The sequence below is a fragment of the Phalacrocorax aristotelis genome, unplaced genomic scaffold (assembly GCF_949628215.1).
Source record: "Phalacrocorax aristotelis unplaced genomic scaffold, bGulAri2.1 scaffold_111, whole genome shotgun sequence".
In the NCBI taxonomy this organism is placed as follows: Eukaryota; Metazoa; Chordata; class Aves; order Suliformes; family Phalacrocoracidae; genus Phalacrocorax; species Phalacrocorax aristotelis.
Window position 1 is genome coordinate 62,676 of NW_027441230.1, and position 13,059 is coordinate 75,734.

General features: G+C 47.0%; 1 protein-coding gene across 1 annotated transcript; it reads right to left on the reverse strand.

Annotated features, from left to right (window-relative positions):
• Nucleotides 1-1,717: 1,717 nt before the first annotated feature.
• On the reverse strand, nt 1,718-5,797 carry LOC142051157 (protein ELYS-like). The gene is made up of 6 exons (XM_075080347.1): nt 4,714-5,797; nt 4,398-4,542; nt 4,191-4,304; nt 2,870-3,017; nt 2,689-2,784; nt 1,718-1,894 (listed from the first exon to the last, which is right to left on the reverse strand). The coding sequence occupies exons 1-6, from the start codon at nt 4,776-4,778 to the stop codon at nt 1,734-1,736; spliced, it is 729 nt and encodes a 242-aa protein (XP_074936448.1). The 5' UTR covers nt 4,779-5,797; the 3' UTR covers nt 1,718-1,733.
• Between the last annotated feature and the right edge of the window lie 7,262 nt (nt 5,798-13,059).

The window sequence follows — 13,059 nt, forward strand, 5'->3', positions numbered from 1 at the left end:
TGTGCAATAACATCCATGGTCAAGTCCACCCCTCAATCACGAGCCCACTCTATGTTGCATCTCTCCCTTGATGGCCTGAGGTGTCATGGGCCCACCGAGCTAGAAATAGTTCACCCTTTTGCTGCCAGTCCAGATCCACCTCAGCCACTTCAATCTTGGCAGCCTGATCTACCTGCTGGTTGTTTCGATGCTCTTCAGTGGCCCGACTCTTGGGGACGTGAGCATCCACATGCCGTACCTTTACAACCAGGTTCTCTTCCTGGGCACCAATATCTTGCCCCAGTGCGGCAGCCCAGATGGCTTTGCCTCTGCGCTGCCAGTTCTGCTTCCATTGCTGCAGCCAGCCCCACAGGGCATTTGCCACCATCCAGGAGTCAGTACAGAGATAGAGCACTGGCCACTTTTCCCGTTCAGCAATGTCTAAGGCCAGCTAGATGGCCTTTACCTCTGCAAACTGACTCGATTCACCTTCTCCTTCAGCAGGTTCTGCTACTTGTGTAGGACTCCATACAGCAGCCTTCCATCTCCGGTGCTTTCCCACAAGGCGACAGGACCCATCAGTAAACAGGGCATACTGCTTCTCATTTTCTGGCAGTTTGTTATACAGTGGGGCCTCTTCAGCACGTGTCACCCCCTCCTCTGGTCATATTCCAAAGTCTTTGCCTTCTGGCCAGCCCATGGTCACTTCCAAGACTCCCGGGCCACTGGGGTTCCCTACTCGAGCCTGCTGGGTGATCAGTGCGACCCATTTACTCCATGTAGCATCACTTTGTGCTAATCCCACCTGGCACTGCTTGTGGTTCTCCCGAGTGCGGGGGGCTTTGAAGAGCTCTTGGCGCACAACGGGCACCCAGCCTCTGTTCGCACCATACCCGATCGTCGCTCATGGGCTCTCCCCTGAGCCCGTCTGACCGTACGCCGGCAGAGTGGCGTTATAACCGTGCCAGGAGCTCTCCAGCACTCCCTGACCATGATCACCAGAGATCTTTCTCTAACAAACCATCAAGTGCCTCCTCTTCAGAGAGTAGAAAGCAAATGCACACACAAGCACTGCTGTCTGGCAGGAGAGCCCTCACTGACTGTTTAAATTAAGAATCAAGACTGGCAAGCACACTTGACAGTAGCACTCAGTTCCAGGAGGACAGAAACGCAGATAAGATCTAGCCACTGCTTCACACCAGGAAAGTGATAAATGCCGGTCTTTTGCGTTACGCTGACATGAGTGTTAGTAACGGGAGATAAAGGAACTGACCGGCCTCCAGCTGCGTATTAGTGACAGCTGCTTCCAGCTGGTTCTTTGACTCAAGGCTTACCTGGCCCACGGAACTGCTGGATCCTGCGGAGACGAGCATGCCGTTCTCGTCCTTTAGGAAACTCCTCTGAGACCAATAGGCTGGATCAGAAGCAAAGGCTTTCCTGTGCCCTGGATTCCTAGGGTCACACACGCTTGTGCTGTCGGTGTTCACAGAAGTCACACACCTCCTTCCTGCATCCTTCTCTCTGTCTGTATTCAAATTACAGCCATAGTATCAAACTACCAGCAATCAGGCTTTCACTAATAAATCATGGTCTAGTCTGGGTTTAAACCCAGTTCAAGAGCAAGGCACACCACACCGATGGCTGCTGTGGGATAAGCCTGCTCTTGAACCACGCCGGGTGATGCACAGCCCAGGAGTGAGTGACCTGAACCAACAGGCACATCAGGAACCGCCACTTGCATTTTTCCCTCTGCCTCACGTATGGGTCACCCACACAGCACAGTGCATTGGGAAACGCTTTTTATTTGAGGAACAGATGTCATTCAAAAGGAACCGCAGAACATTTCTCTCCGAGCATCCAAAGGCACTCGTTATCGTGACTGCTTTGGTGAGAACAGCATTCCTGCGATGGAAACCTGCAAGGTTTGCACAGAAGACAAAAGTACCAGCAACGTAAGAAACAAATGCTACCTTACTATGTGAAATTCTATTATTTCATAGCATTTTCCGACTGGCCTAGACTAAGAGGTTACAAGCATTGCCTAACAACTCACAAGAGACTATGGACTGGCTTCTGCCTGGAGCTTGCTTCTTCCCCACCACAAGCTAGTTATGGTTGGTTACATGGGAAGGGATGAATTGCAGCAAATAAATGGAGTGCGCTGACAACCCTGAGAGTCATCTTCCATGAGAAGGGGTTCTGATGGGGGATTAAACTACTTAGTTATCTGCGGCCTTATTTGCATGCTGGGCATGTCCTTGTAGTACGATCTGTCCAAGGTCTTGGTCTTTTCTCATGACAAAAGGACAGCAGAGAAGGACAGTAACTGACCTTCATTGCCCTCAAGTCCAAATATACCAGAACTGAGGTTGATTTGGCCCTACCACCTGTAGGAAACTCATCTGACAGCTACTGGCCTCTTTCCTGCTCTTTATCGTTCTGCCTATTTTTAAGTGAAAGAGGCAGAAACAAAGCAGAAAGGTGTCAGCAAGTGGGAAGAGATCACTATTTGATCACACAATCAAGTCTAGCAAGATGTGTACACCAACAGCTTGATGCTCATCATTGTTTTCGTTTCAGCTCTCTTAAATTCTCTAAACACATTTACCATAGTGTAAATATATCTATTTTGCATAACAAACATTATCATAACAGAAAAAACTCTCTCTCAACTGGGCTTCTGCTCGTTTCCTACCCATAACTCCCTACCTTTGGCCAATACACGACTGCTGAAAGGTGCTCTTGGATCCACATATCCTGCATTAGCTGGTTTTGTTACCGTTGAGAACAGCTTTGCTCTTGCGGCTGTAAAGCACGAGGGAAAAACGATCAGCCTTGTGCAATCAAAGCGATGGTTAGTTGTGCGTTATGTTCCCCCCTGAAAAATTACCTCCTCTTGGTCCGGATGAAGGCAGACGGGAAGGCTTGGCTCTCCCTGCAGCCAGCTGCCTCGGACCTCTAGGAAGGGTCTTGCCGTGTTGGCCTGAGAGAGAATTTCTGGCAACTGCTCTCTGTCTCCAGCGAGGAGCACGATCATTCTGATGAACAAAAAGCGTAAAGCAAGAAGGTAACTAATGACAAGGAGTTCATTGCACGGAACTCTCGGTGCTATTTCAAATTAGTGAATATGTTTCCTCTACAGGTGCAGTAAAATACACCCACGGCACAGAACGGCAGCCAGTTCTGACCATCAGCGCACACCAGCTTCACCCGGTATTTTTAGCCAAGCCGAAGGAAGACTGGAATAACAACAGAACCTACAGCTATAATTTAAAACCATTCCCGCACTCTGCAGAACCTGATTCTGACACGCTCGTCAGCACCCACAAGTTTCACGTGGCTGACAAAACAGCAGCCTTGCCCTTGTTTTTCCTGAAACGCCACTGCCCCAGGTGACTGAATCTCCAGGGCAACGGCGGGTTACGTTGGACAAAAGGAAGTGACGATTAAAATGAGGAAGAGAAAGCTACCTACACACCCCTTCCCCCTGGATGGAAGCTTTCAAACGCAGGACCTAAACCTTCCAAAGCCACCTGGGTACGTTTGCTTCCCTGGAGAACTATGGTTCCCCAAAACAGCACATGGATCACAGAACCACCACAGAAGTTCCCATGACACAGGCTTTGACCTGCCTATTTTGAGATACCGAAGTTAGGTAGGAATTTCTGTCCTAAAAGTGGTAAAACGAAAGCTGTGGAACTGCAGAGCTCACGCTATAATTTGAGGAAATAACACAAAAAAAGAACACCCCACGGTGCAAATTTTGCCTGTGGATTGGCATCCTGACCGCTCTCAGCGAGAGAAAGAGAGTTGCGTGCAAGGTACAAGAGATACACACAACACTCTCTTCATTCCACAGTGACCCAAACAACTTCCAATAATCCCAGCCCTCCATAACATACATCTCTGAATAACTGAGTGGTGAGAGCGGCTGACAGGGAAGAGATCTATTTATTCCTCAGATGCAAACTATCAGAAGTGGAGCCAACAACAGCCTGGAACATTGAATTTACAACTTCACAGGGCAGCATTGGAGCAGCGAAACATTTTGTTCCACTTTTGGGTTCAGCTGTAACGTAAGGTGTAGAGGCTCGTTCCTGGTATTTCAAAGAAGGGTGTGATAAGGAAAGCAGGATTCTCACCGAGCGCTGTTAAACCGGTTCGTAACCCCTGAGAGAAACCGGCCCACTCGGCAGAACTTCTACGCTTACCGTGAGATGAACGTTCATCGCCTGGGTCAGCTGTGCTGCTGGGACGTAGTGGGCACGCTGCAGACGGTGGACTGAAAGAATGCCACGGTTCCGTAAAAATTTCTCCACACACTTCTATGAGAAATATCACATTTAAAACAATAGATGACGATACTGCCTCTTCTCTTTGCAAAGAGGGATGAAGGTTTTCTTCTTGTCCGCACTTACTTGTTCGGAGCCTGTGAAAGGCAGCTTCAGGAAGTCTTCCACCAGCCCCATCTCCCGACACATGTCATACATGTGTTTTAGTAGTTCGTCCATGTTTACCTTAGTGGTGTGTTGCTGCAGCAGAGCCCAAGCCTCCGCCGTGCACCTGTAATTGATTTTTCGAGATGTAAAGGAATATTAATAGGATAACAAAAAAGATGCCCCTCAACTATTGTGCTCAAAGTTTAAAGGAAATTTAGGGGTTTGTGATTTCTGTTGTTTGTTCTCCACCTTTCACAGGATTTCAATGCCAAAATGGTGGCATATATTTCTTTACCTGTTGGACAACAGCACAGTGAGGAAGAGCCGCACTTCACGACTGCTTGAGAACGACGGCTTCATCGTCTGTGTGTATCTGAGGGCTCACCCATGCTCTCCTTGGCACACGAGGGACTGAGGAACTCTCACGTGTTGCCACGACACAGGTTTGATTGCAGCCGGATGAAAGAGCAGGGCCAGGGAGCTCTGCAGGAGCCAGAGATCAGCTTTACTGAGATATATACACACACGCACGCAACAAAGCTATTCAAAAGTGTCTTCAGTGAGGGTGAAGGTCTGTTACAGAAACTGAGGCGATGACTAATGAAAGACTTGATACAGGACAGGCAAATGTAAATTCTGAAGGATTTGCAGCAAAAAATATTCAGTGAGCCGTACGGAGCAAAGGGAGTCTTTTAAAAGGAGCGATTCTCACTTTTCTAGGACCACCAAATCTCCGTATGCAAACATCACCTTTTATAACTACAGGTTATTCTCCCAGGCAAGCAGGTTATACTGACATCGTGACAGGCAAAGAACACCATTCAGCATCAGCAGGAACATGAATTAGATGGAAAAGTCATTTTTGCAGTCTTCCACCTCAAATCACGCTGCCGGGATGGTATTTTGAATATTTAAAGTACCCAAACCACTGCGTCTGAGAAAGTGCGCGCCTGCTCTGCTGGAAACAACCCAAACAGATGGCTTTGGCGAGTCACGTGTCAGGCATTATTAAAGGCGGCTTCGTCACTGCCTTAATCCATTTCCTGCCAACGTAACGGAAACCAAACTGCAGATCATCACGTCTTGCTGAAGGTGCTGCTGGAGCAGAAGTACAAAAAAAGCTTCCCATGGTTTATCACCTGTTATTAGCTAAGCACCAGGTTTTTAAAGTCATTTGCTAGATCATAGCCTTGTACCACAACGTATGCCTAACTAAACTGTCACATGCTTACTTCATAGTCCTTGTGGTCTAGAAGCCAAAATCCTTGAATAAGCTTCACGAAACTCCAAGGGATGGCAAAGGCAGCTGGGAAGGAGTTGACAGAAGCTTCTGTTTTGTTCCGAAAGGAACGCATGATGTCTAGCAGCAAGTAAATTGTCTGATATCAAGTATCTAATTAAGGCTAATAAATTTGCAAGACCAACAATTTATCCCATGAAATAATCACATGAAATAATATTATTCCTATGATTAATATAATAGGAATAAATAATAAAAGGAAATAAAAATATCATAGTGGTAGGACGCAGAAAATACTCATGTATTAGTCCTGCCGTTTTACGCTGTTGCAACCTGAAGGTAGCCAGGCCCTAACAACAAAATTGCATTCTGAATAAATAACCAGAAAGACAGACTCTCTGATTTCTCCAAGGCATTCAGAAAGGTTGCCTTTCGATATTTAAACAGTTCCGTTGGAAACTCAGGCTCCCTCTTTAGTCACTGGAGCCACCGGCTGGACATTCAAAACACGTGAACGGCCAATGCTTGATTATTAAAGCAAACAAGTTCTACAGCTGGTTTTTCCCTCCTTTCCAGCGTATATGAAACAACTGAAATTAGGGTGTCCTTACAGCACAGCTTAGCTCTCAATGATTAAAACTGGATTTGAACCAGTACCTGGATCACTCATCGGCAGTGTCGTTTTCTCTTTCTGACAGCTGTTTTGGGGGGTGTATTCTCATCAGAGAGCTCCGGGGTGCAACAGCTTTTAAAGCCCCTGCTCTCTAGGCTCCCCTCTCGGGTCAGGCAACAAACAACCAAAGCAACACAGTGTATTTCGGCAGCTTAAAAATTCAGTTTCTGCCCAGTGGCTTTTCTCTTCTCTCTCTCTTTATTATTCTGTGTGCCTCCTCTTGTAACAGCACAAAAGCAAGCCCTCTTAGCTGTGCTGGAAAATGGATGATTTCAGCAAAATCAGGTCCTGGTAAACCGCTGTCAGAAATCCTTTTGCTCTGAAGCAGCACATTCTAGTGCATTGCTCGAGGAAGCAGCCGTTTGCTACAGCTGTGGGTGCTTCAAAAATGAAAAACTGTGTCTAAATTTTGAGAAAACCTAAGGGAGCTTTCTACCTTTAACGTTGCTTAGTAAACCTGTTTTCTCACATCAGAAAAGGCTTTGCAACAAAACATTTTAAAAATTCCTAAACAATCCACAGTACAAACAAATAATCAAAGCTTCCTTCTGTGCCTTCATTCTAAACTACATGTTTTCCCTTGCACTGTGTTTGAAGCATAAATTAGAAAATGCATCGAACGCGTAGGTGACAGACATTTCAGACCCCTGATGCGCGTATACTGGAGGTGTGACAGAAATAACTCCAAGGGATACAATTGCATGTTTGTGGCTTTCTTCAACGCCTTCTAGCAAATAGAGCTCCAGCAGTGCCTGGAATGAAAAGGGAAAAGGTTTTTAAAAACTCCTCTCTTTGAGAAATCATTGGCTTTGGGGGAGGGCTGGGCTGGGGCTGGGGTTTGTGGTGGTGGTGGTTGTTTTCAGGGAACACAACACTCACCCGTAAACTAGGAGGTGGGTATTTCCCAGTTCCTCCTTCCTCTCTCTGCCACATCTCCTCAACTTGGTCTCCTAACTGGGAAACCATCCCATCGACCGTCAGGCAGTCAGAGTCCCATTTGCCTCTGGAACAAAACGTAGCGAGGATTTGCACAGAGGAAAACACTAATTCCAGCCTCGCGGTGTCACAGATTTCCTCCAGCCAAAACAAACCCAGCAAAAGCTCCCACGAGCCCAAGAACGGAACAAACATACACAGGCATGATCGTGACTTGAAATAGACTGGAAAGAAATTTCTCAGTCAGGTGAAAGGTGTTCATTAGATCATAGTGAGCTATTAAAGGAGTTCCAAGTAGGAATCCTAGAAGCTCCCCTATTACGGGGAAAGTTGCAGTGACCTTTTAGTTTTCAGGTTTTCTTTTGTGCCGCATTACTTGTAATACAAAGGCAGCGTGAGCAAAGCTACCCCAAATCTCACGCCTCCAGCGGGACTGTTCCCACACACAGCGGTGAGACCACAGCACGGAAATGTCCGGCTTTGTTCTCAGCACCTCGCTTCTGTTACTGAAAAACAGTCACGGTCACAAAGCTGAGCCCACAGCTGAATTCTGGTACCACCTGAAGCAGCACGTTTGTGCCTCTGCACATGCCATCACAGTGACGGAGGGCTGGCCTGGTAAACACTGCATTCCTCAGAAGCCCATCGCAGGCTCCTGCGGGCTGCGACGCCAGCCTTTCATTTCCCGAGGAGGACGAGCAGAAGCAGCACGCTGGAGGTGGTGCTTCTAAGGAGCCCGTGAGCCTGTACGAGAGTTACCTCAGAAGGAACCTCAGGAAGAGGAGCTTGAAAGCCAACGCCTGACATAGAGCAGCTTCCACCTGGACTCCTCCTGCAGCACCTTGTTCACGGTGCCACAGCCTGAGCTTCTTTAGGACTTGCTTTAGTTACAGTACAGGTGCCAAATTAAAATCTGCTCTCACCTAACCCAAGGCACATCACCTGTATGCCAGGGAGCCAGTCCAGGAAAGGGAGTTCCCGTGAGGAAGGCACTTTTATCCAGTCGCCAGGAGAGCGCTGGCTGTGCCAGCTGCGTGGACCTCTGCCCATCTCCTTCAAGGACACCGCGGTGCTTGGGAGTAGGAGATTTGGGCCAATCCCCTTATCGCCATCTACTACTCGTCAAGGAGAGAGATTATTTTTGGTTTTTAAAACATGCTTTCTTCTGTGTCCAGAACAATTGCTCTGCAAAGGCCGTGCCTTGCTGACCTGGCCGTGACGGATCCTGTCCTCATCACATGCCCTTTTCCAGTAGTCACAAATCACACAGAATAGCCAGTGAATTACGTGCGCTTCAAAGAAACGATGATACCAACAAAGGGCACTAAGCAGAGGTATATATCAACGTTTTAACCCAGGAAAGTAACCTCTGTGTTCTGCAGAACACGCGCATCACTGAAGTCAGGGCTGTTGCCGGCAAATGCATGAAGCGTAGCAAATGCAGCTGTTGATGGAAAAGCCACTCGCTGCCGCTTCTGAATTTGCAGTGGAACTGTTCTAGAGCTTTCCTGCACGTCTTACCTTGATAAACGCTCCAGTTTCTGTCGATGACCCGTGTAGTAGCTCTGAATCAGAGGATAATTGTAGAAAGGTCTAGAGAAACGCATATCACCTCCTACAGGCAATAAATAAGAAGTAAGTTAAAGAGGTAATATCACATTTTCAACCTACAGTTTTTGACTAAAAAGACAGAAGCATGTATAAGCTGAGCATCCAACGCACAGGCCAGCCTCTGACTTTGAAAGCAGCCAATCCTCCTTCTGCCTTTGCTAAAAGAGACCGAAGACACAGGAGTCAACTCCTTCTTGTCCCAAGCGCCATTTCAAGTTTACAGCTGAGGTCGCATCCAGAACATGTAGTGTCAGCTGAGGTTCACTATAAAGAAAAAACCCAATTCTCAAAGGGAATGGGTGTTTAAACATGTCACGTGAGCATGCGTAAGGCAATTAAGGCTGACAATAGAATTTATAACCCATCCAAATGATGAACTATTTCCAAGGTGTATTTTTTCCTCAAACAATCAGTAACAAGTTCAAAACATGCAGGCTGTGCCTTTACTGTAAAATCAAGCATTCCCGTGTTGGTGCTTTAGGAGTTACTTGTTTAAAATCCCAAGTATTTCAAGCTGTGGGCACGAGCAACTCCTTCACTCAGAGGCTTAGTGCTGTTTCTGAGAAACACCCCGGAAAGAAACTGTTGGCATCATTCTACACGACGTAGTTGGAAAAAAACGTCAAACCTCCATTTCAGCAGCAGAACTTCAGCATCTGCTGTCACTGAACCGGCACGGCTTGGTATTGATGAAGCACTGACAGAACCACGGCTAGGCAGGTGTTCATAGGAGCCACTTACTGCTACAAATGCAGGACAGTTTATGCTTACCTGAGCCCTCGGGCAGGAGACGGGACCAACAGAACCAGAGGACCACTCGAGCATACAAAGCTGTGAGGCTGGTTTCTGCCAGCTTCTTTGTCAAGTCTGCAAAACAGGTAAAAACAAGCTCAAGAGGACTGTTGGTATGCAATTTCTTTTGCTTTGTTTTGTTTTGTTTTTTAATAAAACTCCCCTCATTGCACTAAATAGACAGTAGAAAAATAACACGGTAGAAATCTTTGCCTCTGCATTTTTTTCACTCCGTAACACATCCTTATCTGAAGAAAAAACCCACAATCACAAGCAACCCCTACAAAGAAGCAGATTCACTAACAGTTACATAAAAAAAGGAAAGCCTGAACAGTTAAATCCACTCATGGATAAGACATCTGTTTTTCACAGAGCAGAGATTTTTACTCTAGCAAAGGGATATTCTCTTTCCTCCTCAATATGCCAGGAACAATTGGTAATAGAAACAGCTACAGAAATTCATGCAACTCACTTCACATGTCACTCATTCATGCTTCCTTTCCTTTTTTAGTCATTTCCAATCCAATATTTGCATGCAATTACGCACTGCTAGCTGACAACCAAAGGGAGTATTTGTCACAGTGCCACATCCCGCTGCTGTAATTTCAAGCCGGGTGCGTGCACAGCTCCTTGCTGAACGCAGCCTCCCCACCCACTCGCACCAGCCCCACAACAAACTCTTGCCCTGAACTCAACGCGCGTTAAGTGGCAGCCCCAACCCCTCCCATTTAAGCCCCTTCTCCCCGCTACATCTGACTTGCTGCCCGTCAGCAAAACCAACAGCAGCTCCTCTTTCCACAATTACAGCCCCAGCATCATCCCAAATCTTAATAAAACATACCACCGAGTTAGAAATACTGTGACAAACCTTCTCCAGCCAGCTCGTGGGCTGCTGTTAGAAAGCAGTTTAAGACTCTGCTAAGGTTGCTCAAAAGCAACTGGCGGCGCTGAAGAGCCTGTAACCTCTGCGGGTCAGTGGAGCTGCAGGAGCCGTCAAACAGCACAACACCTTTTCAAGAGCAAGTATGAAAGCGTCAGCCTGCAGAGCAAGTTCAGAGTCGCAAAGCGCACTTCCAGATCTGAGGGCAAGACCATCTACCAGCAGATCACTGAATGAGCTCAGCTGGAAAGAATGACTCTAGGTTTGCAGCATGGCTGCACTAGTACTCACAGATTTGGTCAAATGCGCCTTTTGTATAGATCACTTTGCTCCATGTCCAGTCAAGGGCAAACTCTACATTAGCAGCAGAACTTGGCTGCTCTTTTTTTAAAGAGAACAACAAAGAAATGAATCAAGAATTCCAAACTAAAAAAATATGCAACACAAAAACCACATAAGAAGTGTTACCTTTAGATGTCCAAAGCTTAATGCAGCCGCTCAGAAGCCCTACAGAACCTGTCTGGGCAGCAGCTGACAAGACCGCCTCTAACTGCTCCTCCTAAACGTAGCAGACAAAAGAAAAGGAGAATCCCACCTGCTTTCAACATCCCAACCACCAACAGTAAGTGCTTGTTTCTAACTGTGCCCTCACTCGGGCATCACAGGCTGGGCTGCTTGTTGCTGGGAGGAGCACAGGAAACTTTCCCTCTGACATGACAACTTACCAAAGGCTAATTCTAACCTCCTGCACGGAACCTCATGCTTTGAGGAACTGATGGGGGGAAGGTTGTTCTGAGGGAACGATGCTTCCTTTTCTCCAGTCTGCCCTCCTTTTCCCAGCTCATCAGGGATCAAAACCCGAAATCAGGACCATGCAGGCAGTTGCACTCATTGATGAGAGAGAAGGAACAGCTTTCCCCGACTTTCTCGTCCTGCTCCTAGAGCAGCGCTGCCTTCCTTTCTAGACATTCAGGCCCTGATCGTGCTTCAACGGGAGGCAACGGTGGGTTTACACGCCCAAGAGGGGACCTCAAACATCACCATTTGCATAAAACTGGCAGGGTACAATTGCAGTTACGCGTGTGGATGGGCAGGAGCAGCATGAAATGGCCTCTGACGCTAAAAGCAGCGCCATGGAAAGCTTAGGAAAGGTCCATCTCTTGACATTCTCAATAAAGACACAGTAAAAGCTCACCTCCTTCTGGAAGCCGCTGCATGTCATATGAACAACTCCAGAGCTCAGCAAGCACCTGCCATCTGCAGAGACAACGAACGCCGGACAACATTCCATACTCTCACCGTGATGGAAGTACCAGTTTACATTTCTGTCATAGCAGCCTCTGGAAAGGTACAACCAAGTACCCGTTTTCTTCATCACATCACTTACAACCTCTTTTAGAAAAATAATGGCTGAGTGTAGAAATTTTATCTCCGGGGCTATCGAGGTGCTGCGCTTTGAGCTTCAGCCCAGAGTCATTTCATCTGATCACCAGCACCACGTCACGGGCTGCGTTACAGAAGCACCCAACCCCCAGACCCAGCCGCCTGTCAGACGGGTGTCACAACAGCACACACTTGGTCAGTACAATGAGATCAGAGGTGGGTGGGTGGGGGGTTGGGGTTTTTCGGTTTGGTTGGGTTTTTGCATGACAAACAGTGAACAGGACAACCAATAAATGGCATTTGAGCTCGGTTTAAGCTTATCACTATTCAAAGCCGTGTAATACCTACCAAAATTATAGGTGCTTGGATGAAAAACTGCGCAAGTTGTGGGTAAGAAGGAGGAACTCTCCAGCTTAGGCTGCGCTCCTGCACCACAACATCCAGAAGGAGGTTTGGAGCAGTCGTGCTTGTCACAGCGTCCAGTGACCACAGTGCAAAACAGGGGCATCCCTGAAGGGATTCTTCTGGCCTGAAAGAAAACAAGTGCAGAAGCTAAACGCCGACTTTCCAATGAATTATGGGGAGGGGTACTGAAAACAGCTTCATAAAAACCTACCTTAGTGAGCCTGGCATTTGAGCCTGATACCAGCAGTCAAAGTCAAATACACCCAAATAAGTAGATGGTTTTCCCTGGCCACGTGTATTCACTTGCCAGCTGAAGACTGAGACACTGCTGTCAGGGGATATGACTGGAAAAGACAAGACATTGTATTTTCTCCCACTTAGAAACAGTCTCTCTGACATTTTCAAAACACCACTTTCTATTTTGGCTTCATTCTGTTACATCACTCAGGAAACGCAACACTTCAGTAAGAATCATTTTAAACATTTACACCATAGCAAGCATCTCTGTGATAGGTTTCAGTCATACTGGCCCCTTTTTGAGTTCAGATTGTACCTGTCCTAAGCCAAATCAAGCACACAATTATTAGCTAATCAAGTTTTTCATACAGTAAGAGTTGATCAAGAGGTTTAGCAAAAAAACCCAAACAAATCCCCACAAGTTAGCCTACACAGATATGGAAGACTTTCAGGCTGTGGGTATGGAACAGCATTCATTGCTTGG